We start from the raw sequence: 25,914 nt of genomic DNA on the forward strand, positions 1-25,914 counted from the left end.
GCTCTGTCTCTCGAGCTCTCGCCCTCGCGCTCTCGTTTGCACTCTTACTCTCGCGCTGTCGTGCTCTCTTTCGCTCTCTCGCGCGCTCTCGCGTTTTCGCTCTCTCGCACTCTCTTTTGCTCACTCGCGCTCTCTTTTGCTCACTCGCGCTCTCTTTTGCTCACTCGCGCTCTCTTTTGCTCACTCGCGCTCTCTTTTGCTCACTCGCGCTCTCTTTTGCTCACTCGCGCTCTCTTTTGCTCACTCGCGCTCTCTTTCGCTCACTCGCGCTCTCTTTCGCTCACTCGCGCTCTCTTTCGCTCACTCGCGCTCTCTTGCGCCCTCTTTCGCTCACACGCGCTCTCTTTCGCACTCTTGCTCTCTCGCTCGCTCCATCGCGATACCTCTCGCTCCATCGCGCTCCCTCTCGCTCCCTCTCGCTCCCTCTCGCACCCTCGCGCTCCCTTGCGCTTCCTCTCGCGCTCCCTCTCGCGCTCTCTTTCGCTCACTCCCGCTCTCTCGTGCTCTCTTTGGCTCACTTTCGCTCTCTCGCGCTCTCTTTTCCTCTCTCGCTCTCTCCCTCGCGCTCCCTCGCGCTCCCTCTCACTCTCTCGTGCGCTCTTGCTCGCTCGCTCTCTCGCACGCTCTTGCTCCCTCGCTCTCTCGCGCTCTTGCTCTCGCGCGCTCTCTCTCTCGCGCTTTCGTTCGCACTCTCGCTCTCGCACTCTCGCTCTCGCACTCTCGCTCTCGCACTCTCGCTCTCGCACTCTCGCTCTCGCACTCTCGCTTTCGCACTCTCGCTCTCGCACTCTCGCTCTCGCTCTCTTATTCGCACTCTCGCGCTCACACTCACTCGTTTGCACTCTTGCACTCTTGCTCTCGCGCTCTCTCGCTCTCGCTCTCTCGCTCTCTCGAACGCACTCTCGTGCTCGCGCTCACTCGTTTGCACTCTTGCTCTCGCGCACTCTTGCTCTCGCATTCTCGCTTTCGCACTCTCTTGCTCTCGCTCTCGCTCTCTCGCTCGCTCTCTCGCACTCTCGCTCTCTCGCGCTCTCGCTCTCTCGCTCTCTCGAACACACTCTCGTGCTCGCGCTCACTCGTTTGCACTCTTGCTCTCGCGCACTCTTGCTCTCGCATTCTCGCTCTCGCGCTCTCGCTCTCTCGCGCTCTCGCTCTCTCGCGCTCTCGCTCTCTCGCGCTCTCTTTCGCTCTTTTTCGCTCTCTTTCGCTCAATCGCGCTCTCTTTCGCTCACTCGCGCTCTCTTTCGCTCTCTCTCACTCACTCGCGCTTTCTCGTCCTCTCTTTCGCTCACTCGCGCTCTCTTGCACTCTCTTTCACTCGCTCCCTTGTGCTCCCTCTCGTGCTCTCTCGTGCTCTCTTTCGCTCACTCGCGCTCTCTTTCGCTCACTCGCGCTATCTCGCGCTCTCTTTCGCTCCCACTCGGGCTCCCACTCGGGCTCCCACTCGCACTCCCTCTCGCGCTCCCTCTCACGCTCCCTCTCGCGTTCCCTCTCGGGCTCCCTCTCGCGTTCTCTCTTGCGCTCTCGCTCTCTTTCGTTTGTCTCGTTCTCTTGCACTCTCGCGCTCTCTCTCGCGCTCTTGCTCTCTCGCGCTCTCGCTCGCTCGTGCTCTTGCTCTCTCTTGCGGTCTCGCGCTCGTCTCGCTCTCTCGCTTTCGCTCTCCTTCGCTCTTCTTGCTCTCTCGTGCTCTCGCTCTCGCTCTCTCTCGCGCTCTCGCTCTCGCGCTCTTGTTCGCACTCTTGCTCTCGCACTCTCGCGCTCTCGCACTCTCGCGCTCTCGCTGTCTCGCGCTCTCGCTGTCTCTCTTGCGCTGTCTCTCTTGCGCTGTCTCTCTCGCGCTGTCTCTCTCGCGCTGTCTCTCTCGCGCTGTCTCTCTCGCGCTGTCTCTCTCGCGCTGTCTCTCTCGCGCTGTCCCTCTCGCGCTGTCCCTCTCGCGCTGTCCCTCTCGCGCTGTCCCTCTCGCGCTGTCCCTCTCGCGCTGTCCCTCTCGCGCTGTCCCACTCGCGCAGTCTCTCTCGCGCTGTCTCTCTCGCGCTGTCTCTCTCGCGCTGTCTCTCTCGCGCTCTCTCTCCCGCGCTCTCTCTCCCGCGCTCTCTCTCCCGCGCTCTCTCTCCCGCGCTCTCTCTCCCGCGCTCTCTCTCCCGCGCTCTCTCTCCCGCGCTCTCTCTCCCGCGCTCTCTCTCCCGCGCTCTCTCTCTCGTGCTCTCTCTCCCGCGCTCTCCCTCTGGCGCTCTGTCTCCCGCGCTTTCGCGCTCTGTCTCTCGCGCTCTCGCCCTCGCGCTCTCGTTTGCACTCTTACTCTTGCGCTGTCGTGCTCTCTTTCGCTCTCTCGCGCGCTCTCGCGTTCTCGCTCTCTCGCGCTCTCTTTTGCTCTCTCGCGCTCTCTTTTGCTCTCTCGCGCTCTCTTTTGCTCACTCGCGCTCTCTTTTGCTCACTCGCGCTCTCTTTCGCTCACTCGCGCTCTCTTTCGCTCACTCGCGCTCTCTTTCGCTCACTCGCGCTCTCTTGCACTCTCTTTCGCTCACTCGCGCTCTCTTTCGCACTCTTGCTCTCTCGCTCGCTCCATCGCGATACCTCTCGCTCCATCGCGCTCCCTCTTGCTCCCTCTCGCTCCCTCGTGCTCCCTCTTGCTCCCTCGTGCTCCCTCGCGCTCCCTTGTGCTCCCTCTCGCGCTCCCTCTCGCGCTCTCTTTCGCTCACTCCCGCTCTCTCGTGCTCTCTTTGGCTCACTTGCGCTCTCTCGCGCTCTCTTTCGCTCTCTCGCTCTCTCCCTCGCGCTCCCTCGCGCTCCCTCTCGCTCTCTCGTGCGCTCTTGCTCGCTCGCTCTCTCGCACGCTCTTGCTCCCTCGCTCTCTCGCGCTCTTGCTCTCGCGCGCTCTCTCTCTCACGCTCTCATTCGCACTCTTGCTCTCGCACTCTCGCTCTCGGTTGCACTCTCGCTCTCTTGTGGTCATGCTCTCTTGCGGACTCGCTCTCTCTCTCGTGCTTTCGCTCTCGGTCTCTCTCTCTCGCTCTCTCGCTCTCTCGCGCTCTCGCTCTCTCGCTCTTTCTCACACTCTCTCGCGCTCTTGCTCCCTCGCGCTCTTGCTCCCTCGCTCTCTCGCGCTCTTGCTCTCTCGCTCTCTCGCTCTCTCGCGCTCTCGCTCTCTCGCGCTCTCGCTCTCTCGCTCTCTCGCTCTCTCGCGCTCTCGCTCTCTCGCGCTCTCGCTCTCGCTCTCTCGCGCTCTCTCGCGCTCTCTCGCGCTCTCTTTCGCTCACTCGCGCTCTCTCCCGCTCTCTTTCGCTCACTCGCGCTCTCTCCCGCTCTCTTTCGCTCACTCGCGCTCTCTCGCGCTCTCTTTCGCTCACTCTCGCTCTCTCGCGCTCTCTTTCACTCACTCGCGCTCTCTTTCGCTCACTCGCGCTCTCTTTCGCTCACTCGCGCTCTCTCGCGCTCTCTCGCGCTCTCTCGCGCGCTCTCGCTCGCTCCTTGGCGCTCCTCTCGCTCCTTCACGCTCCTCTCGCTCCCTCACGCTCCCTCGCGCTCCCTCGCGCTCCCTCGCGCTCCCTATCGCTCCCGCGCGCTCCCTATCGCTCCCTCACTCTCTTGCGCTCACTCGCGCTCTCTCTCACTCACTCGCGCTTTCTCGTCCTCTCTTTCGCTCACTCGCGCTCCCTCTCGTGCTCTCTCGTGCTCTCTTTCGCTCACTCGCGCTCTCTTTCGCTCACTCGCGCTCACTCGCGCTCTCTCGCGCTCTCTCGCGCTCACTCGCGCTCTCTCGCGCTCTCTTTCGCTCCCTCGCACTCCCTCTCTCGCTCCCACTCGCGCTCCCACTCGCGCTCCCACTCGCGCTCCCTCTCGCGCTCCCTCTCGCGCTCCCTCTCGCGCTCCCTCTCGCGTTCTCTCTCGCGCTCCCTCTCTCGCTCTCTCACGCGCTCTCGCTCTCTCACGCGCTCTCTCACGCGCTCTCTGACGCGCTCTCTGATGCGCTCTCTCTCACGCTCTCTCTCGCGCTCTCTCTCGCGCTCTCTCTCGCGCTCTCTTTCGTTTGTCTCGTTCTCTTGCACTCTCACGCTCTCTCTCGCGCTCTTGCTCTCTCGCGCTCTCGCTCGCTCGTGCTCTTGCTCTCTCTTGCGGTCTCGCGCTCGTCTCGCTCTCTCGCTTTCGCTCTCTTTCGCTCTTCTTGCTCTCTCGTGCTCTCGCTCTCGCTCTCTCTCGCGCTCTCGCTCTCGCGCTCTCGTTCGCACTCTTGCTCTCACACTCTCGCGCTCTCGCTGTCTCGCGCTCTCGCTGTCTCGCGCTATTGCTGTCTCGCGCTCTCGCTGTATCGCGCTCTCGCTGTCTCGTGCTCTCACTGTCTCTCGCTCTCTCTCGCTCTCTCGCGCTCTCTCTCGCTCTCTCTCGCTCTCTCGCGCTCTCTCTCGCTCTCTCGCGCTGTCTCTCTCGCGCTCTCTCTCTCGCGCTGTCTCTCTCGCGCTCTCTCTCTCGCGCTGTCTCTCTCGCGCTCTCTCTCTCGCGCTCTCTCTCTCGCGCTCTCTCTCTCGCGCTCGCTCTCTCGCGCTCTCTCTCTCGCGCTCTCTCTCCCGCACTCTCTCTCTCGTGCTCTCTCTCCCGCGCTCTCTCTCTCTGGCGCAATGTCTCCCGCGCTTTCGCGCTCTGTCTCTCGCACTCTCGCCCTCGCGCTCTCGTTTGCACTCTTACTCTCGCGCTGTCGTGCTCTCTTTCGCTCTCTCGTGCGCTCTCGCGTTCTCGCTCTCTCGCACTCTCATTTTCTCACTCGCGCTCTCTTTCGCTCACTCGCGCTCTCTTTCGCTCACTCGCGCTCTCTTTCGCTCACTCGCGCTCTCTTGCGCCCTCTTTCGCTCACTCGCGCTCTCTTTCGCACTCTTGCTCTCTCGCTCGCTCCATCGCGATACCTCTCGCTCCATCGTGCTCCCTCTCACTCCCTCTCGCTCCCTCACGCTCCCTTGCGCTCCCTCTAGCGCTCCCTCTAGCGCTCCCTCTAGCGCTCCCTCTAGCGCTCCCTCTCGCGCTCCCTCTCGCGCTCTCCTTCGCTCACTCCCGCTCTCTCGTGCTCTCTTTGGCTCACTTGCGCTCTCTCGCGCTCTCTTTTGCTCTCTCGCTCTCTCCCTCGCGCTCCCTCGCGCTCCCTCTCGCTCTCTCGTGCGCTCTTGCTCGCTCGCTCTCTCGCACGCTCTTGCTCCCTCGCTCTCTCGCGCTCTTGCTCTCGCGCGCTCTCTCTCTCGCGCTTTCGTTCGCACTCTCGCTCTCGCACTCTCGCTCTCGCACTCTCGCTCTCGCACTCTCGCTCTCGCACTCTCGCTTTCGCACTCTCGCTTTCGCACTCTCGCTTTCGCACTCTCGCTCTCGCACTCTCGCTCTCGCTCTCTTGTTCGCACTCTCGCGCTCACACTCACTCGTTTGCACTCTTGCACTCTTGCTCTCACGCTCTCTCGCTCTCGCACTCTCGCTCTCTCGAACGCACTCTCGTGCTCGCGCTCACTCGTTTGCACTCTTGCTCTCGCGCACTCTTGCTCTCGCATTCTCGCTCTCGCACTCTCTTGCTCTCGCTCTCGCTCTCTCGCTCGCTCTCTCGCTCTCTCGCGCTCTCGCGCTCTCGCTCTCTCGCGCTCTCGCTCTCTTGCGCTCTCGCTCTCTCGCTCTCTCGCTCTCTCGCTCTCTCGAACGCACTCTCGTGCTCGCACTCACTCGTTTGCACTCTTGCTCTCGCGCACTCTTGCTCTCGCATTCTCGCTCTCGCACTCTCTTGCTCTCGCTCTCGCTCTCTCGCGCTCTCGCTCTCTCGCGCTCTCGCTCTCTCGCGCTCTCGCTCTCTCGCGCTCTCTTTCGCTCACTCGCGCTCTCTTTCGCTCACTCGCGCTCTCTTTCGCTCTCTCTCACTCACTCGCGCTTTCTCGTCCTCTCTTTCGCTCACTCGCGCTCTCTTGCACTCTCTTTCACTTGCTCCCTCGTGCTCCCTCTCGTGCTCTCTCGTGCTCTCTTTCGCTCACTCGCGCTCTCTTTCGCTCACTCGCGCTCTCTTTCACTCACTCGCGCTCTCTCGTGCTCTCTTTCGCTCCCTCGCGCTCCCACTCGGGCTCCCACTCGCGCTCCCTCTCGCGCTCCCTCTCACGCTCCCTCTCGCGTTCCCTCTCGGGCTCCCTCTCGCGTTCCCTCTCGCGCTCCCTCTCTCGCTCTCTCACGCGCTCTCGCTCTCTCACGCGCTCTCGCTCTCTCACGCGCTCTCGCTCTCTCACGCGCTCTCTCACGCGCTCGCGCTCTCTGACGCGCTCTCTGACGCGCTCTCTCTCGCGCTCTCTCTCGCGCTCTCTCTCGCGCTCTCTGACGCGCTCTCTCTCGCGCTCTCTCTCGCGCTCTCTCTCGCGCTCTCTCTCGCGCTCTCTCTCGCGCTCTCTCTCGCGCTCTCTCTCGCGCTCTCGCTCTCTTTCGTTTGTCTCGTTCTCTTGCACTCTCGCGCTCTCTCTCGTGCTCTTGCTCTCTCGCGCTCTCGCTCGCTCGTGCTCTTGCTCTCTCTTGCGGTCTCGCGCTCATCTCGCTCTCTCGCTTTCTCTCTCCTTCGCTCTTCTTGCTCTCTCATGCTCTCGCTCTCGCTCTCTCTCGCGCTCTCGTGCTCTCGCGCTCTCGTTCGCACTCTTGCTCTCGCACTCTCGCGCTCTCGCTGTCTCGCGCTCTCGCTGTCTCGCGCTCTCGCTGTCTCGCGCTCTCGATGTCTCGCGCTATTGCTGTCTCGCGCTATTGCTGTCTCGCGCTATTGCTGTCTCGCGCTCTCGATGTCTCGCGCTATTGCTGTCTCGCGCTATTTCTGTCTCGCGCTCTCGCTGTCTCGCGCTCTCGCTGTCTCGTGCTCTCACTGTCTCTCGCACTCTCTCGCTCTCTCGCGCTCTCTCTCGCTCTCTCTTGCTCTCTCGCTCTCTTGCGCTGTCTCTCTTGCGCTGTCTCTCTCGCGCTGTCTCTCTCGCGCTGTCTCTCTCGCGCTGTCCCTCTCGCACTGTCCCTCTCGCGCTGTCCCTCTCGCGCTGTCCCTCTCGCGCTGTCCCTCTCGCGCTGTCCCTCTCGCGCTGTCCCTCTCGCGCTGTCCATCTCGCGCTGTCTCTTTCGCGCTGTCTCTTTCGCGCTGTCTCTTTCGCGCTGTCTCTTTCGCGCTGTCTCTCTCGCGCTGTCTCTTTCGCGCTGTCTCTCTCGCGCTGTCTCTCTCGCGCTGTCTCTCTCGCGCTGTCTCTCTCGCGCTGTCTCTCTCGCGCTGTCTCTCCCGCGCTCTCTCTCCCGCGCTCTCTCTCCCGCGCTCTCTCTCCCGCGCTCTCTCTCCCGCGCTCTCCCTCCCGCGCTCTCCCTCCCGCGCTCTCTCTCTCGTGCTCTCTCTCCCGCGCTCTCTCTCTGGCGCAATGTCTCCCGCGCTTTCGCGCTCTGTCTCTCGCACTCTCGCCCTCGCGCTCTCGTTTGCACTCTTACTCTCGCGCTGTCGTGCTCTCTTTCGCTCTCTCGTGCGCTCTCGCGTTCTTGCTCTCTCGCACTCTCTTTTGCTCACTCGCGCTCTCTTTTGCTCACTCGCGCTCTCTTTCGCTCACTCGCGCTCTCTTTCGCTCACTCGCGCTCTCTTTCGCTCACTCGCGCTCTCTTGCGCCCTCTTTCGCTCACTCGCGCTCTCTTTTGCACTCTTGCTCTCTTGCTCGCTCCATCGCGATACCTCTCGCTCCATCGTGCTCCCTCTCACTCCCTCTCGCTCCCTCGCGCTCCCTTGCGCTCCCTCTAGCGCTCCCTCTAGCGCTCCCTCTAGCGCTCCCTCTAGCGCTCCCTCTAGCGCTCCCTCTCGCGCTCCCTCTCGCGCTCTCCTTCGCTCACTCCCGCTCTCTCGTGCTCTCTTTGGCTCACTTGCGCTCTCTCGCGCTCTCTTTTGCTCTCTCGCTCTCTCCCTCGCGCTCCCTCGCGCTCCCTCTTGCTCTCTCGTGCGCTCTTGCTCGCTCGCTCTCTCGCACGCTCTTGCTCCCTCGCTCTCTCGCGCTCTTGCTCTCGCGCGCTCTCTCTCTCGCGCTTTCGTTCGCACTCTCGCTCTCGCTCTCGCACTCTCGCTCTCGCACTCTCGCTCTCGCACTCTCGCTCTCGCACTCTCGCTTTCGCACTCTCGCTTTCGCACTCTCGCTCTCGCACTCTCGCTCTCGCTCTCTTGTTCGCACTCTCGCGCTCACACTCACTCGTTTGCACTCTTGCACTCTTGCTCTCACGCTCTCTCGCTCTCGCACTCTCGCTCTCTCGAACGCACTCTCGTGCTCGCGCTCACTCGTTTGCACTCTTGCTCTCGCGCACTCTTGCTCTCGCATTCTCGCTCTCGCACTCTCTTGCTCTCGCTCTCGCTCTCTCGCTCGCTCTCTCGCTCTCTCGCGCTCTCGCGCTCTCGCTCTCTCGCGCTCTCGCTCTCTCGCGCTCTCGCTATCTCGCTCTCTCGCTCTCTCGCTCTCTCGAACGCACTCTCGTGCTCGCACTCACTCGTTTGCACTCTTGCTCTCGCGCACTCTTGCTCTCGCATTCTCGCTCTCGCACTCTCTTGCTCTCGCTCTCGCTCTCTCGCGCTCTCGCTCTCTCGCGCTCTCGCTCTCTCGCGCTCTCTTTCGCTCACTCGCGCTCTCTTTCGCTCACTCGCGCTCTCTTTCGCTCACTCGCGCTCTCTTTCGCTCTCTCTCACTCACTCGCGCTTTCTCATCCTCTCTTTCGCTCACTCGCGCTCTCTTGCACTCTCTTTCACTTGCTCCCTCGTGCTCCCTCTCGTGCTCTCTCGTGCTCTCTTTCGCTCACTCGCGCTCTCTTTCGCTCACTCGCGCTCTCTTTCACTCACTCGCGCTCTCTCGTGCTCTCTTTCGCTCCCTCGCGCTCCCTCTCGGGCTCCCTCTCGCGTTCCCTCTCGCGCTCCCTCTCTCGCTCTCTCACGCGCTCTCGCTCTCTCACGCGCTCTCGCTCTCTCACGCGCTCTCGCTCTCTCACGCGCTCTCTCACGCGCTCGCGCTCTCTGACGCGCTCTCTGACGCGCTCTCTCTCGCGCTCTCTGACGCGCTCTCTCTCGCGCTCTCTCTCGCGCTCTCTCTCGCGCTCTCTCTCGCGCTCTCTCTCGCGCTCTCTCTCGCGCTCTCTCTCGCGCTCTCGCTCTCTTTCGTTTGTCTCGTTCTCTTGCACTCTCGCGCTCTCTCTCGCACTCTTGCTCTCTCGCGCTCTCGCTCGCTCGTGCTCTTGCTCTCTCTTGCGGTCTCGCGCTCATCTCGCTCTCTCGCTTTCTCTCTCCTTCGCTCTTCTTGCTCTCTCGTGCTCTCGCTCTCGCTCTCTCTCGCGCTCTCGTGCTCTCGCGCTCTCGTTCGCACTCTTGCTCTCGCACTCTCGCGCTCTCGCTGTCTCGCGCTCTCGCTGTCTCGCGCTCTCGCTGTCTCGCGCTCTCGCTGTCTCGCGCTCTCGATGTCTCGCGCTATTGCTGTCTCGCGCTATTGCTGTCTCGCGCTATTGCTGTCTCGCGCTCTCGATGTCTCGCGCTATTGCTGTCTCGCGCTATTTCTGTCTCGCGCTCTCGCTGTCTCGCGCTCTCGCTGTCTCGTGCTCTCACTGTCTCTCGCACTCTCTCGCTCTCTCGCGCTCTCTCTCGCTCTCTCTCGCTCTCTCTTGCTCTCTCGCTCTCTTGCGCTGTCTCTCTCGCGCTGTCTCTCTCGCGCTGTCTCTCTCGCGCTGTCTCTCTCGCGCTCTCTCTCTCGCGCTCTCTCTCCCGCGCTCTCTCTCCCGCGCTCTCTCTCCCGCGCTCTCTCTCCCGCGCTCTCTCTCCCGCGCTCTCTCTCCCGCGCTCTCTCTCCCGCGCTCTCTCTCCCGCGCTCTCTCTCCCGCGCTCTCTCTCTCTCGTGCTCTCTCTCCCGCGCTCTCCCTCTGGCGCTCTGTCTCCTGCGCATTCGCGCTCTGTCTCTCGCCCTCTCGCCCTCGCGCTCTCGTTTGCACTCTTACTCTCGCGCTGTCGTGCTCTCTTTCGCTCTCTCGCGCGCTCTCGCATTCTCGCTCTCTCGCGCTCTCTTTTGCTCACTCGCGCTCTCTTTCGCTCACTCGCACTCTCTTTCGCTCACTCGCGCTCTCTTTCGCTCACTCGCGCTCTCTTTCGCTCACTCGCGCTCTCTTGCACTCTCTTTCGCTCACTCGCGCTCTCTCACGCGCTCTCGCTCTCTCACGCGCTCTCTCACGCGCTCGCGCTCTCTGACGCGCTCTCTGACGCGCTCTCTCTCGCGCTCTCTGACGCGCTCTCTCTCGCGCTCTCTCTCGCGCTCTCTCTCGCGCTCTCTCTCGCGCTCTCTCTCGCGCTCTCTCTCGCGCTCTCTCTCGCGCTCTCTCTCGCGCTCTCGCTCTCTTTCGTTTGTCTCGTTCTCTTGCACTCTCGCGCTCTCTCTCGCACTCTTGCTCTCTCGCGCTCTCGCTCGCTCGTGCTCTTGCTCTCTCTTGCGGTCTCGCGCTCATCTCGCTCTCTCGCTTTCTCTCTCCTTCGCTCTTCTTGCTCTCTCGTGCTCTCGCTCTCGCTCTCTCTCGCGCTCTCGTGCTCTCGCGCTCTCGTTCGCACTCTTGCTCTCGCACTCTCGCGCTCTCGCTGTCTCGCGCTCTCGCTGTCTCGCGCTCTCGCTGTCTCGCGCTCTCGCTGTCTCGCGCTCTCGATGTCTCGCGCTATTGCTGTCTCGCGCTATTGCTGTCTCGCGCTATTGCTGTCTCGCGCTCTCGATGTCTCGCGCTATTGCTGTCTCGCGCTATTTCTGTCTCGCGCTCTCGCTGTCTCGCGCTCTCGCTGTCTCGTGCTCTCACTGTCTCTCGCACTCTCTCGCTCTCTCGCGCTCTCTCTCGCTCTCTCTCGCTCTCTCTTGCTCTCTCGCTCTCTTGCGCTGTCTCTCTCGCGCTGTCTCTCTCGCGCTGTCTCTCTCGCGCTGTCTCTCCCGCGCTCTCTCTCCCGCGCTCTCTCTCCCGCGCTCTCTCTCCCGCGCTCTCTCTCCCGCGCTCTCTCTCCCGCGCTCTCTCTCCCGCGCTCTCTCTCTCTCGTGCTCTCTCTCCCGCGCTCTCCCTCTGGCGCTCTGTCTCCTGCGCTTTCGCGCTCTGTCTCTCGCCCTCTCGCCCTCGCGCTCTCGTTTGCACTCTTACTCTCGCGCTGTCGTGCTCTCTTTCGCTCTCTCGCGCGCTCTCGCATTCTCGCTCTCTCGCGCTCTCTTTTGCTCACTCGCGCTCTCTTTCGCTCACTCGCACTCTCTTTCGCTCACTCGCGCTCTCTTTCACTCACTCGCGCTCTCTTTCGCTCACTCGCGCTCTCTTGCACTCTCTTTCGCTCACTCGCGCTCTCTTTCGCACTCTTGCTCTCTCGCTCGCTCCATCGCGATACCTCTCGCTCCATCGCGCTCCCTCTCGCTCCCTCGTGCTCCCTCGCGCTCCCTTGTGCTCCCTCTCGCGCTCCCTCTCGCGCTCTCTTTCGCTCACTCCCGCTCTCTCGTGCACTCTTTGGCTCACTTGCGCTCTCTCGCGCTCTCTTTCGCTCTCTCGCTCTCTCCCTCGCGCTCCCTCGCGCTCCCTCTCGCTCTCTCGTGCGCTCTTGCTCGCTCGCTCTCTCGCACGCTCTTGCTCCCTCGCTCTCTCGCGCTCTTGCTCTCGCGCGCTCTCTCTCTCGCGCTCTCATTCGCACTCTTGCTCTCGCACTCTCGCTTTCGCACTCTCGCTCTCGCACTCTCGCTGTCGCTCTCTTGTTCGCACTCTCGCGCTCACACTCACTCATTTGCACTCTTGCACTCTTGCTCTCGCGCTCTCTCGCTCTCGCATTCTCGCTCTCGCACTCTCTTGCTCTCGCTCTCGCTCTCTCGCTCGCTCTCTCGCGCTCTCGCTCTCTCGTGCTCTCGCTCTCTCGCGCTCTCGCTCTCTCGCGCTCTCTTTCGCTCTTTTTCACTCTCTTTCGCTCACTCGCGCTCTCTTTCGCTCACGCGCGCTCACTCGCGCTCACTCGCGCTCTCTCGCGCTCTCTCACGCTCTCTCGCGCTCTCTCGCGCTCTCTCGCGCTCTCTTGCGCTCTCTCTCGCTCTCGCTCTCTCGCGCTCTTGCTCTCTTGCTCTCTTGCTCTCTTGCTCTCTTGCTCTCTTGCTCTCTTGCTCTCTCGCGCTCTCGCTCTCTCGCTCTCTCGCTCTCGGTGACGCTCTCGCTCTCGGTGGTGCTCTCGCTCTCGGTGGCGTTCTCGCTCTCTTGTGGTCGTGCTCTCTTGCGGACTCGCTCTCTCTCTCGCGCTTTCGCTCTCGGTCTCTCTCTCTCGCGCTCTCTCGCTGCCTCTCTCTCTCTTCGCGTTCTCTCGCGCTCCTTCTCGCGTTCCTTCTCGCGCTCCCACTCGCGCTCCCACTCGCGCTCCCACTCGCGCTCCCTCTCGCGCTCCCTCTCGCGCTCCCACTCGCGCTCCCTCTCGCTCTCCCACTCGCGCTCCCTCTCGCGCTCCCACTCGCGCTCCCTCTCGCGCTCCCACTCGTGCTCCCACTCGCGCTCTCTCTCTCGCGCTCTCTCTCTCACGCTCTCTCTCTCGCGCTCTCTCTCTCGCGCTCTCTCTCTCGTGCTCTCTCTCTCGTGCTCTCTCTCTCGCGCTCTCTCTCTCGCGCTCTCTCTCTCGTGCTCTCTCTCCCGCGCTCTCTCTCTGGCGCACTGTCTCCCGCGCTTTCGCGCTCTGTCTCTCGCGCTCTCGCCCTCGCGCTCTCATTTGCACTCTTACTCTCGCGCTGTCGTGCTCTCTTTCGCTCTCTCGCGCGCTCTCGTGTTCTCGCTCTCTCGCGCTCTCTTTTGCTCACTCGCGCTCTCTTTTGCTCACTCGCGCTCTCTTTTGCTCTCTCGCTCTCTCCCTCGCGCTCCCTCGCGCTCCCTCTCGCTCTCTCGTGCGCTCTTGCTCGCTCACTCTCTCGCACGCTCTTGCTCCCTCGCTCTCTCGCGCTCTTGCTCTCGCGCGCTCTCTCTCTCGCGCTTTCGTTCGCACTCTCGTTCTCACACTCTCGCTTTCGCACTCTCGCTTTCGCACTCTCGCTCTCGCACTCTCGCTCGCGCACTCTCGCTTTCGCACTCTCACTCTCGCACTCTCGCTCTCGCTCTCTTGTTCGCACTCTCGCGCTCACACTCACTCGTTTGCACTCTTGCACTCTTGCTCTCGCGCTCTCTCGCTCTCGCACTCTCGCTCTCTCGAACGCACTCTCGTGCGCGCGCTCACTCGTTTGCACTCTTGCTCTCGCGCACTCTTGCTCTCGCTCTCTCGCTCGCTCTCTCGCGCTCTCGCTCTCTCGCGCTCTCGCTCTCTCTCTCTCTCGAAAGCACTCTCGTGCTCGCGCTCACTCGTTTGCACTCTCGCTCTCGCTCTCTTGTTCGCACTCTCGCGCTCACACTCACTCGTTTGCACTCTTGCTCTCGCGCTCTCTCGCTCTCGCACTCTCGCTCTCTTGAACGCACTCTCGTGCTCGCGCTCACTCGTTTGCACTCTTGCTCTCGCGCACTCTTGCTCTCGCTCGCTCTCTCGCTCTCTCGCTCTCTCGCGCTCTCGCCCTCTCGCGCTCTCGCCCTCTCGGGCTCTCGCTCTCTCGCGCTCTCGCTCTCTCGCGCTCTCGCTCTCTCGCGCTCTCGCTCTCTCGCGCTCACGCTCTCTCGCGCTCTCTTTCGCTCTTTTTCGCTCTCTTTCGCTCACTCGCGCTCTCTTTCGCTCTCTCTCACTCACTCGCGCTTTCTCGTCCTCTCTTTCGCTCACTTGCGCTCTCTTGCACTCTCTTTCACTCGCTCCCTCGCGCTCCCTCTCGTGCTCTCTCGTGCTCTCTTTCGCTCACTCGTGCTCTCTTTCGCTCACTCGCGCTCTCTTTCGCTCACTCGCGCTCTCTTTCGCTCACTCGCGCTCTCTTTCGCTCACTCGCGCTCTCTTTCGCTCACTCGCGCTCTCTCGCGCTCTCTTTCGCTCCCTCGCACTCCCACTCGGGCTCCCACTCGCGTTCCCTCTCGCGCTCCCTCTCTCGCTCTCTCACGCGCTCGCGCTCTCTCACGCGCTCGCGCTCTCTCACGCGCTCGCGCTCTCTCACGCGCTCTCACGCGCTCTCTGACGCGCTCTCTCTCGCGCTCTCTCTCGCGCTCTCTCTCGCGCTCGCTCTCGCGCTCGCTCTCGCTCTCGCGCTCGCTCTCGCTCTCGCGCTCGCTCTCGCGCTCGCTCTCGCGCTCGCTCTCGCGCTCTCTCTCGCGCTCTATCTCGCGCTCTCTCTCGCGCTCTCTCTCGCGCTCTCGCTCTCTCGCTCTCTTTCATTTGTCTCGTTCTCTTGCACTCTCGCGCTCTCTCTCGCGCTCTTGCTCTCTCGCGCTCTCGCTCGCTCGTGCTCTTGCTCTCTCTTGCGGTCTCGCGCTCGTCTCGCTCTCTCGCTTTCACTCTCTTTCGATCTTCTTGCTTTCTCGTGCTCTCGCTCTCGCTCTCTCTCGCGCTCTCGCTGTCTCGCGCTCTCGCTGTCTCGCGCTCTCGCTGTCTCGCGCTCTCGCTGTCTCGCGCTCTCGCTGTCTCTCGCTGTCTCTCGCTGTCTCTCGCTGTCTCTCGCTGTCTCTCGCTCTCTCTCGCTCTCTCTCGCTCTCTCTCGCTCTCTCGCGCTCTCTCTCGCTCTCTCTCGCTCTCTATTGCTTTCTCGCTCTCTTGCGCTCTCTCTCGCTCTCGCTCTCTCGCGCTCTTGCTCTCTTGCTCTCTTGCTCTCTTGCTCTCTCGCGCTCTCGCTCTCTCGCTCTCGGTGATGCTCTCGCTCTCGGTGGCGCTCTCGCTCTCGGTGGCGTTCTCGCTCTCTTGTGGTCGTGCTCTCTTGCGGACTCGCTCTCTCTCTCGCGCTTTCGCTCTCGGTCTCTCTCTCTCGCGCTCTCTCGCTGCCTCTCTCTCTCTTCGCGTTCTCTCGCGCTCCTTCTCGCGCTCCCACTCGCGTTCCCTCTCGCGCTCCCACTCGCGTTCCTTCTCGCGTTCCTTCTCGCGCTCCCACTCGCGCTCCCACTCGCGCTCCCACTCGCGCTCCCTCTCGCGCTCCCACTCGCGCTCCCTCTCGCGCTCCCACTCGCGCTCCCACTCGCGCTCCCTCTCGCGCTCCCACTCGCGCTCCCTCTCGCGCTCCCTCTCGCGCTCCCACTCGCGCTCCCACTCGCGCTCCCTCTCGCGCTCCCACTCGTGCTCCCACTCGCGCTCTCTCTCTCGCGCTCTCTCTCTCGCGCTCTCTCTCTCGCGCTCTCTCTCTCGCGCTCTCTCTCTCGCGCTCTCTCTCTCGTGCTCTCTCTCTCGCGCTCTCTCTCTCGCGCTCTCTCTCTCGTGCTCTCTCTCCCGCGCTCTCTCTCTGGCGCACTGTCTCCCGCGCTTTCGCGCTCTGTCTCTCGCGCTCTCGCCCTCGCGCTCTCATTTGCACGCTTACTCTCGCGCTGTCGTGCTCTCTTTCGCTCTCTCGCGCGCTCTCGTGTTCTCGCTCTCTCGCGCTCTCTTTTGCTCACTCGCGCTCTCTTTTGCTCACTCGCGCTCTCTTTTGCTCTCTCGCTCTCTCCCTCGCGCTCCCTCGCGCTCCCTCTCGCTCTCTCGTGCGCTCTTGCTCGCTCGCTCTCTCGCACGCTCTTGCTCCCTCGCTCTCTCGCGCTCTTGCTCTCGCGCGCTCTCTCTCTCGCGCTTTCGTTCGCACTCTCGTTCTCGCACTCTCGCTTTCGCACTCTCGCTTTCGCACTCTCGCTCTCGCACTCTCGCTCTCGCACTCTCGCTTTCGCACTCTCACTCTCGCACTCTCGCTCTCGCTCTCTTGTTCGCACTCTCGCGCTCACACTCACTCGTTTGCACTCTTGCACTCTTGCTCTCGCGCTCTCTCGCTCTCGCACTCTCGCTCTCTCGAACGCACTCTCGTGCGTGCGCTCACTCGTTTGCACTCTTGCTCTCGCGCACTCTTGCTCTCGCTCTCTCGCTCGCTCTCTCGCGCTCTCGCTCTCTCGCGCTCTCGCTCTCTCTCTCTCTCGAAAGCACTCTCGTGCTCGCGCTCACTCGTTTGCACTCTCGCTCTCGCTCTCTTGTTCGCACTCTCGCGCTCACACTCACTCGTTTGCACTCTTGCACTCTTGCTCTCGCGCTCTCTCGCTCTCGCACTCTCGCTCTCTCGAACGCACTCTCGTGCTCGCGCTCACTCGTTTGCACTCTTGCTCTCGCGCACTCTTGCTCTCGCTCGCTCTCTCGCTCTCTCGCTCTCTCGCGCTCTCGCTCTCTCGCGCTCTCGCCCTCTCGCGCTCTCGCCCTCTCGGGCTCTCGCTCTCTCGCGCTCTCGCTCTCTCGCGCTCTCGCTCTCTCGCGCTCTCGCTCTCTCGCGCTCACGCTCTTTCACGCTCTCTTTCGCTCTTTTTCGCTCTCTTTCGCTCACTCGCGCTCTCTTTCGCTCTCTCTCACTCACTCGCGCTTTCTCGTCCTCTCTTTCGCTCACTCGCGCTCTCTTGCACTCTCTTTCACTCGCTCCCTCGCGCTCCCTCTCGTGCTCTCTCGTGCTCTCTTTCGCTCACTCGCGCTCTCTTTCGCTCACTCGCGCTCTCTTTTGCTCACTCGCGCTCTCTTTTGCTCACTCGTGCTCTCTTTTGCTCTCTCGCTCTCTCCCTCGCGCTCCCTCGCGCTCCCTCTCGCTCTCTCGTGCGCTCTTGCTCGCTCACTCTCTCGCACGCTCTTGCTCCCTCGCTCTCTCGCGCTCTTGCTCTCGCGCGCTCTCTCTCTCGCGCTTTCGTTCGCACTCTCGTTCTCACACTCTCGCTTTCGCACTCTCGCTTTCGCACTCTCGCTCTCGCACTCTCGCTCGCGCACTCTCGCTTTCGCACTCTCACTCTCGCACTCTCGCTCTCGCTCTCTTGTTCGCACTCTCGCGCTCACACTCACTCGTTTGCACTCTTGCACTCTTGCTCTCGCGCTCTCTCGCTCTCGCACTCTCGCTCTCTCGAACGCACTCTCGTGCGCGCGCTCACTCGTTTGCACTCTTGCTCTCGCGCACTCTTGCTCTCGCTCTCTCGCTCGCTCTCTCGCGCTCTCGCTCTCTCGCGCTCTCGCTCTCTCTCTCTCTCGAAAGCACTCTCGTGCTCGCGCTCACTCGTTTGCACTCTCGCTCTCGCTCTCTTGTTCGCACTCTCGCGCTCACACTCACTCGTTTGCACTCTTGCTCTCGCGCTCTCTCGCTCTCGCACTCTCGCTCTCTCGAACGCACTCTCGTGCTCGCGCTCACTCGTTTGCACTCTTGCTCTCGCGCACTCTTGCTCTCGCTCGCTCTCTCGCTCTCTCGTTCTCTCGCGCTCTCGCCCTCTCGCGCTCTCGCCCTCTCGGGCTCTCGCTCTCTCGCGCTCTCGCTCTCTCGCGCTCACGCTCTCTCGCGCTCTCTTTCGCTCTTTTTCGCTCTCTTTCGCTCACTCGCGCTCTCTTTCGCTCTCTCTCACTCACTCGCGCTTTCTCGTCCTCTCTTTCGCTCACTTGCGCTCTCTTGCACTCTCTTTCACTCGCTCCCTCGCGCTCCCTCTTGTGCTCTCTCGTGCTCTCTTTCGCTCACTCGTGCTCTCTTTCGCTCACTCGCGCTCTCTTTCGCTCACTCGCGCTCTCTTTCGCTCACTCGCGCTCTCTTTCGCTCACTCGCGCTCTCTCGCGCTCTCTTTCGCTCCCTCGCACTCCCACTCGGGCTCCCACTCGCGTTCCCTCTCGCGCTCCCTCTCTCGCTCTCTCACGCGCTCGCGCTCTCTCACGCGCTCTCACGCGCTCTCTGACGCGCTCTCTCTCGCGCTCTCTGTCGCGCTCTCTCTCGCGCTCGCTCTCGCGCTCGCTCTCGCTCTCGCGCTCGCTCTCGCGCTCGCTCTCGCGCTCGCTCTCGCGCTCTCTCTCGCGCTCTATCTCGCGCTCTCTCTCGCGCTCTCTCTCGCGCTCTCGCTCTCTCGCTCTCTTTCATTTGTCTCGTTCTCTTGCACTCTCGCGCTCTCTCTCGCGCTCTTGCTCTCTCGCGCTCTCGCTCGCTCGTGCTCTTGCTCTCTCTTGCGGTCTCGCGCTCGTCTCGCTCTCTCGCTTTCACTCTCTTTCGATCTTCTTGCTTTCTCGTGCTCTCGCTCTCGCTCTCTCTCGCGCTCTCGCTGTCTCGCGCTCTCGCTGTCTCGCGCTCTCGCTGTCTCGCGCTCTCGCTGTCTCGCGCTCTCGCTGTCTCTCGCTGTCTCTCGCTGTCTCTCGCTGTCTCTCGCTCTCTCTCGCTCTCTCTCGCTCTCTCTCGCTCTCTCGCGCTCTCTCTCGCTCTCTCTCGCTCTCTATTGCTTTCTCGCTCTCTTGCGCTCTCTCTCGCTCTCGCTCTCTCGCGCTCTTGCTCTCTTGCTCTCTTGCTCTCTTGCTCTCTCGCGCTCTCGCTCTCTCGCTCTCGGTGACGCTCTCGCTCTCGGTGGCGCTCTCGCTCTCAGTGGCGTTCTCGCTCTCTTGTGGTCGTGCTCTCTTGCGGACTCGCTCTCTCTCTCGCGCTTTCGCTCTCGGTCTCTCTCTCTCGCGCTCTCTCGCTGCCTCTCTCTCTCTTCGCGTTCTCTCGCGCTCCTTCTCGCGCTCCCACTCGCGTTCCCTCTCGCGCTCCCACTCGCGTTCCTTCTCGCGTTCCTTCTCGCGCTCCCACTCGCGCTCCCACTCGCGCTCCCACTCGCGCTCCCTCTCGCGCTCCCACTCGCGCTCCCTCTCGCGCTCCCTCTCGCGCTCCCTCTCGCGCTCCCACTCGCGCTCCCACTCGCGCTCCCTCTCGCGCTCCCACTCGTGCTCCCACTCGCGCTCTCTCTCTCGCGCTCTCTCTCTCGCGCTCTCTCTCTCGCGCTCTCTCTCTCGCGCTCTCTCTCTCGCGCTCTCTCTCTCGCGCTCTCTCTCTCGCGCTCTCTCTCTCGCGCTCTCTCTCTCGTGCTCTCTCTCCCGCGCTCTCTCTCTGGCGCACTGTCTTCCGCGCTTTCGCGCTCTGTCTCTCGCGCTCTCGCCCTCGCGCTCTCATTTGCACTCTTACTCTCGCGCTGTCGTGCTCTCTTTCGCTCTCTCGCGCGCTCTCGTGTTCTCGCTCTCTCGCGCTCTCTTTTGCTCACTCGCGCTCTCTTTTGCTCACTCGCGCTCTCTTTTGCTCTCTCGCTCTCTCCCTCGCGCTCCCTCGCGCTCCCTCTCGCTCTCTCGTGCGCTCTTGCTCGCTCGCTCTCTCGCACGCTCTTGCTCCCTCGCTCTCTCGCGCTCTTGCTCTCGCGCGCTCTCTCTCTCGCGCTTTCGTTCGCACTCTCGTACTCGCACTCTCGCTTTCGCACTCTCGCTTTCGCACTCTCGCTCTCGCACTCTCGCTCTCGCACTCTCGCTTTCGCACTCTCACTCTCGCACTCTCGCTCTCGCTCTCTTGTTCGCACTCTCGCGCTCACACTCACTCGTTTGCACTCTTGCACTCTTGCTCTCGCGCTCTCTCGCTCTCGCACTCTCGCTCTCTCGAACGCACTCTCGTGCGTGCGCTCACTCGTTTGCACTCTTGCTCTCGCGCACTCTTGCTCTCGCTCTCTCGCTCGCTCTCTCGCGCTCTCGCTCTCTCGCGCTCTCGCTCTCTCTCTCTCTCGAAAGCACTCTCGTGCTCGCGCTCACTCGTTTGCACTCTCGCTCTCGCTCTCTTGTTCGCACTCTCGCGCTCACACTCACTCGTTTGCACTCTTGCACTCTTGCTCTCGCGCTCTCTCGCTCTCGCACTCTCGCTCTCTCGAACGCACTCTCGTGCTCGCGCTCACTCGTTTGCACTCTTGCTCTCGCGCACTCTTGCTCTCGCTCGCTCTCTCGCTCTCTCGCTCTCTCGCGCTCTCGCTCTCTCGCGCTCTCGCCCTCTCGCGCTCTCGCCCTCTCGGGCTCTCGCTCTCTCGCGCTCTCGCTCTCTCGCGCTCTCGCTCTCTCGCGCTCTCGCTCTCTCGCGCTCTCGCTCTCTCGCGCTCTCTTTCGCTCTTTTTCGCTCTCTTTCGCTCACTCGCGCTCTCTTTCGCTCTCTCTCACTCACTCGCGCTTTCTCGTCCTCTCTTTCGCTCACTCGCGCTCTCTTGCACTCTCTTTCACTCGCTCCCTCGCGCTCCCTCTCGTGCTCTCTCGTGCTCTCTTTCGCTCACTCGTGCTCTCTTTCGCTCACTCGCGCTCTCTTTCGCTCACTCGCGCTCTCTTTCGCTCACTCGCGCTCTCTTTCGCTCACTCGCGCTCTCTCGCGCTCTCTTTCGCTCCCACGCACTCCCACTCGGGCTCCCACTCGCGTTCCCTCTCGCGCTCCCTCTCTCGCTCTCTCACGCGCTCGCGCTCTCTCACGCGCTCGCGCTCTCTCACGCGCTCTCACGCGCTCTCTGACGCGCTCTCTCTCGCGCTCTCTCTCGCGCTCTCTCTCGCGCTCGCTCTCGCGCTCGCTCTCGCTCTCGCGCTCGCTCTCGCGCTCGCTCTCGCGCTCTCTCTCGCGCTCTCTCTCGCGCTCTCTCTCGCGCTCTCGCTCTCTCGCTCTCTTTCATTTGTCTCGTTCTCTTGCACTCTCGCGCTCTCTCTCGCGCTCTTGCTCTCTCGCGCTCTCGCTCGCTCGTGCTCTTGCTCTCTCTTGCGGTCTCGCGCTCGTCTCGCTCTCTCGCTTTCACTCTCTTTCGATCTTCTTGCTTTCTCGTGCTCTCGCTCTCGCTCTCTCTCGTGCTCTCGCTGTCTCGCGCTCTCGCTGTCTCGCGCTCTCGCTGTCTCGCGCTCTCGCTGTCTCGCGCTCTCGCTGTCTCGCGCTCTCGCTGTCTCTCGCTCTCTCTCGCTCTCTCTCGCTCTCTCGCGCTCTCTCTCGCTCTCTCTCGCTCTCTATTGCTTTCTCGCTCTCTCGCGCTGTCTCTCTCGCGCTGTCTCTCTCGCGCTGTCTCTCTCGCGCTGTCTCTCTCGCGCTCTCTCTCTCGCGCTCTCTCTCCCGCGCTCTCTCTCCCACGCTCTCTCTCCCGCGCTCTCTCTCCCGCGCTCTCTCTCCCGCGCTCTCTCTCCCGCGCTCTCTCTCCCGCGCTCTCTCTCTCGCGCTCTCTCTCCCGCGCTCTCTCTCCCACGCTCTCTCTCTCGTGCTCTCTCTCTCGCGCTCTCTCTCTCGCGCTCTCTCTCCCGCGCTCTCTCTCTGGCGCTCTCTCTCTGGCGCTCTGTCTCCCGCGCTTTCGCGCTCTGTCTCTCGCGCTCTCGCCCTCGCGCTCTCGTTTGCACTCTTACTCTCGCGCTGTCGTGCTCTCTTTCGCTCTCTCGCGCGCTCTCGCGTTCTCGCTCTCTCGCGCTCTCTTTTGCTCACTCGCGCTCTCTTTCGCTCACTCGCGCTCTCTTTCGCTCACTCGCGCTCTCTTTCGCTCACTCGCGCTCTCTTGCACTCTCTTTCACTCACTCGCACTCTCTTTCGCACTCTTGCTCTCTCGCTCGCTCCATCGCGATACCTCTCGCTCCATCGCGCTCCCTCTCGCTCCCTCTCGCTCCCTCTCGCTCCCTCTCGCTCCCTCTCGCTCCCTCTCACTCCCTCGTGCTCCCTCGCGCTCCCTTGTGCTCCCTCTCGCGCTCCCTCTCGCGCTCTCTTTCGCTCACTCCCGCTCTCTCGTGCTCTCTTTGGCTCACTTGCGCTCTCTCGCGCTCTCTTTCGCTCTCTCGCTCGCTCCCTCGCGCTCCCTCGCGCTCCCTCTCGCTCTCTCGTGCGCTCTTGCTCGCTTGCTCTCTCGCACGCTCTTGCTCCCTCGCTCTCTCGCGCTCTAGCTCTCGCGCGCTCGCTTTCGCACTCTCGCTCTCGCACTCTCGCTCTCGATCTCTTGTTCGCACTCTCGCGCTCACACTCACTCGTTTGCACTCTTGCACTCTTGCTCTCGTGCTCTCTCGCTCTCGCACTCTCGCTATCTCGAACGCACTCAATTGCTCGCGCTCACTCATTTGCACTCTTGCTCTCGCGCACTCTTGCTCTCGCATTCTCGCTCTCGCACTCTCTTGCTCTCACTCTCGCTCTCTCGCTCTCTCGCTCGCTCTCTCGCGCTCTCGCTCTCTCGCTCTCTCGCGCTCTCGCTCTCTCGCGCTCTCGCTCTCTCGCGCTCTCTTTCGCTCTTTTTCACTCTCTTTCACTCACTCGCACTCTCTTTCGCTCACTCGCGCTCACTCGCCCTCACTCGCGCTCTCTCGCGCTCTCTCGCGCTCTCTCGCGCTCTCTCGCGCTCTCTTGCGCTCTCTCTCGCTCTCGCTCTCTCGCGCTCTTGCTCTCTTGCTCTCTTGCTCTCTCGCGCTCTCGCTATCTCGCTCTCGGTGACGCTCTCGCTCTCGGTGGCGCTCTCGCTCTCGGTGGCGTTCTCGCTCTCTTGTGTCGTGCTCTCTTGCGGACACGCTCTCTCTCTCGCGCTTTCGCTCTCGGTCTCTCTCTCTCGCGCTCTCTCGCTGCCTCTCTCTCTCTTCGCGCTCTCTCGCGCTCCTTCTCGCGGTCCCACTCGCGGTCCCACTCGCGCTCCCTCTCGCGCTCCCTCTCGCGCTCCCTCTCGCGCTCCCACTCGCGCTCCCTCTCGCGCTCCCTCTCGCGCTCCCACTCGCGCTCCCTCTCGCGCTCCCACTCGCGCTCCCTCTCGCGCTCCCACTCGCGCTCCCACTCGCGCTCTCTCTCTCGCGCTCTCTCTCTCGCGCTCTCTCTCTCGCGCTCTCTCTCTCGCGCTCTCTCTCCCGCGCTCTCTCTCTCGCGCTCTCTCTCCCGCGCTCTCTCTCTGGCGCACTGTCTCCCGCGCTTTCGCGCTCTGTCTCTCGCGCTCTCGCCCTCGCGCTCTCATTTGCACTCTTACTCTCGCGCTGTCGTGCTCTCTTTCGCTCTCTCACGCGCTCTCGTGTTCTCGCTCTCTCGCGCTCTCTTTTGCTCACTCGCGCTCTCTTTTGCTCACTCGCGCTCTCTTTTGCTCTCTCGCTCTCTCCCTCGCGCTCCCTCGCGCTGCCTCTCGCTCTCTCGTGCGCTCTTGCTCGCTCGCACTCTCGCACGCTCTTGCTCCCTCGCTCTCTCGCGCTCTTGCTCTCGCGCGCTCTCTCTCTCGCGCTTTCGTTCGCACTCTCGCTCTCTCGCTCTCGCACTCTCGCTCTCGCACTCTCGCTCTCGCACTCTCGCTCTCGCACTCTCGCTCTCGCTCTCTTGTTCGCACTCTCGCGCTCACACTCACTCGTTTGCACTCTTGCACTCTTGCTCTCGCGCTCTCTCGCTCTCGCACTCTCGCTCTCTCGAACGCACTCTCGTGCTCGCGCTCACTCGTTTGCACTCTTGCTCTCTCGCACTCTTGCTCTCGCATTCCCGCTCTCGCACTCTCTTGCTCTCGCTCTCGCTCTCTCACTTGCGCTCTCTCTCGCGCTCTCGCTCTCGCACGCTCTCTCTCTCGCGCTCTCTCTCTCGCTCTCTCTCTCTCGCGCTCTCTCTCGCGCTGTCACTCGCGCTGTCACTCGCGCTGTCACTCGCTCTCTCTCTCTGACGCTCTCTCTCGCGCTCTCTCTGGCGCTCTGTCTCTCGCTTTCTCGTGCTCTTGCTTTCTCGTGCTCTCGCTCTCTCGCGCTCTTGCTCTCTCACTTGCTCTCTCATTCGCACTCTCTCTCTCTCTCCCGTGCTCTCTCTCTCTCGCGCTCTCTCGCGCTCTCTCGCGCTCTCTCGCGCTCTCTCGCGCTCTCTCTCTCGCGCTCTCTCTCTCTCGCGCTCTCTCTCTCTCGCGCTCTCTCTCTCTCACGCTCTCTCTCGCGCTCTCTCTCACGCTCTCTCTCACGCTCTCTCTCACGCTCTCTCTCACGCTCTCTCTCTCTCGCGCTCTCTCTCGCGCTCTCTCTCTCGCGCTCTCTCTCTCGCGCTCTCTCTCTCGCTCGCTCTCTCTCTCGCTCGCTCTCTCTCTCTCGCGCTCTCTCTCTCTCGCGCGCTCTCTCTCTCTCTCGCGCTCTCTCTCTCTCGCGCTCACTCTCTCTCACGCACTCGCGCTCTCGGTCTCGGTGGCGCTCTCCGTCTATGTGGCGCTCTCGCTCTCTTGTGGTCGCGCTCTCTTGCGGTCTCGCGCTCTCTCTCACGCTTTCGCTCTCGGTCGCTCTCTCTCGCGCTCCTGCTCTCTCGCGCTCCTGCTCTCTCGCGCTCTAGCTCTCTTTCGCTCATCTCGCTCTCTCTCGCGCTCTCGCTGTCTCGCGCACTCCCTCTCGCGCTCTCGTTCGCACTCTTACTCTCGCTCTCTCGCTCTCTCTCTTACGCTCGTCTCGCTCTCTGCCGCTTTCGCTCGCTTTCGCTTGCTCTCTGGCTCTCTCGTGCTCTCTCGCTCTCTCTCGCTCTCTCGCGCTCTCTCTCGATCTCACGCTTCCTCGCGCTTTCTCGCGCTCTCTCTCACGCTGTCTCTTGCGCTGTCTCTCGCGCTGTCTCTCGCGCTGTCTCTCGCGCTGTCTCTCGCGCTGTCTCTCGCGCTCTCTCTCGCGCTCTCTCTCGCGCTCTCTCGCGCTCTGTCTCTCGTTTTCTCGTGCTCTCGCTTTCTCGCGCTTTCTCGTGCTCTCGCTTGCTCGCGATCTCTCTCTCACGCTCTCGCTCTCTCGCGCTCTTGCTCTCTCACTTGCTCTCTCATTCGCAATCTCTCTCTCTCGCGCTCTCTCTCTCTCGCGCTCTCTCTCTCTCGCGCTCTCTCTCTCTCGCGCTCTCTCTCTCGCGCGCGCTCTCTCTCTCTCGCGCGCTCTCTCTCTTTCTCGCGTGCTCTCTCTCTCACGCGCTCTCTCTCTTGCGCTCTCGCTCTCTCGCCTCTGTCACGCTCTCGCTGTCTCGCTGTCTCGCTGTCTCGCTGTCTCGCTGTCTCGCTGTCTCGCTGTCTCGCGCTCTCGCTGTCTCGCGCTCTCGCTGTCTCGCGCTCTCGCTCTCTCTCGCTCTCTCTCTCTCTCTCTATCTCTCGCGCTCTCTATCTCTCGCGCTCTCTATCTCTCACGCTCTCTATCTCTCGCGCTCTCTATCTCTCGCGCTCTCTATCTCTCGCGCTCTCTATCTCTCGCGCTCTCTATCTCTCGCGCTCTCTATCTCTCGCGCTCTCTATCTCTCGCGCTCTCCCTCTTTTTTGCGTTCTCGCTCCCTGTCGCGTTCTCGCTCCCTGTCGCGTTCTCGCTCCCTGTCGCGTTCTTGCTCTCTCTCGTGCTATCTTTCTCTCGCTCTCTCTCTTACGCTCGTCTCGCTCTCTGTCGCTTTCGCTCTCTCTCACTTTCGCTCTCTCATGCGCTCTCACCCTCTCGCGCTCTCTCGCGCTCTCTCGCGCTCTCTCGCGCTCTCTAGCGCTCTCTCGCGCTCTCGCTCTCTCTCGCTCTCTCTCGCTCTCTCTCGCTCTCTCTCGCTCTCTCTCGATCTCTCTCGATCTCTCTCGCTCTCTCTCGCTCTCTCTCGCTCTCTCTCACGCTCTCTCGCGCTCCCTCTCGCTCTCTCTCGCTCTTGCGCTCTCTCTCGCTCTCTCACTTGCTCTCTCTCTCTCACTTGCTCTCTCTCTCTCACGCTCTCTCTCTCTCGCGCTCTCTCTCTCTCGCGCTCTCTCTCTCTCGCGCTCTCTCTCTCTCGCGCTCTCTCTCTCTCGCGCTCACTCTCTCTCACGCACTCGCGCTCTCGGTCTCGGTGGCGCTCTCCGTCTATGTGGCGCTCTCGCTCTCTTGTGGTCGCGCTCTCTTGCGGTCTCGCGCTCTCTCTCACGCTTTCGCTCTCGGTCGCTCTCTCTCGCGCTCCTGCTCTCTCGCGCTCCTGCTCTCTCGCGCTCTAGCTCTCTTTCGCTCATCTCGCTCTCTCTCGCGCTCTCGCTGTCTCGCGCACTCCCTCTCGCGCTCTCGTTCGCACTCTTACTCTCGCTCTCTCGCTCTCTCTCTTACGCTCGTCTCGCTCTCTGCCGCTTTCGCTCGCTTTCGCTTGATCTCTCTCACTCTCTCGTGCTCTCTCGCTCTCTCTCGCT

General features: G+C 62.8%; 1 protein-coding gene across 1 annotated transcript in view; it reads right to left on the reverse strand.

The window, feature by feature from the left end:
- Positions 1-1,314: 1,314 nt before the first annotated feature.
- The window catches only part of LOC137363978 (trichohyalin-like), a 46,960-nt gene continuing 22,360 nt past the window's right edge, over positions 1,315-25,914 (reverse strand). Inside the window, 15 exon segments of the mRNA XM_068027468.1 lie at positions 1,315-1,620; positions 4,053-4,227; positions 6,031-6,209; positions 10,239-10,357; positions 13,387-13,803; positions 14,692-15,149; positions 15,603-15,676; positions 15,891-16,049; positions 17,768-17,818; positions 18,167-18,743; positions 20,193-20,305; positions 20,343-20,544; positions 22,456-22,710; positions 22,882-23,132; positions 24,308-24,448. Coding sequence (XP_067883569.1) covers positions 1,315-1,620; positions 4,053-4,227; positions 6,031-6,209; positions 10,239-10,357; positions 13,387-13,803; positions 14,692-15,149; positions 15,603-15,676; positions 15,891-16,049; positions 17,768-17,818; positions 18,167-18,743; positions 20,193-20,305; positions 20,343-20,544; positions 22,456-22,710; positions 22,882-23,132; positions 24,308-24,448 — 3,477 coding nt within the window.

The sequence above is a fragment of the Heterodontus francisci genome, unplaced genomic scaffold, assembly GCF_036365525.1.
Source record: "Heterodontus francisci isolate sHetFra1 unplaced genomic scaffold, sHetFra1.hap1 HAP1_SCAFFOLD_1144, whole genome shotgun sequence".
Lineage (NCBI taxonomy): Eukaryota > Metazoa > Chordata > Chondrichthyes > Heterodontiformes > Heterodontidae > Heterodontus > Heterodontus francisci.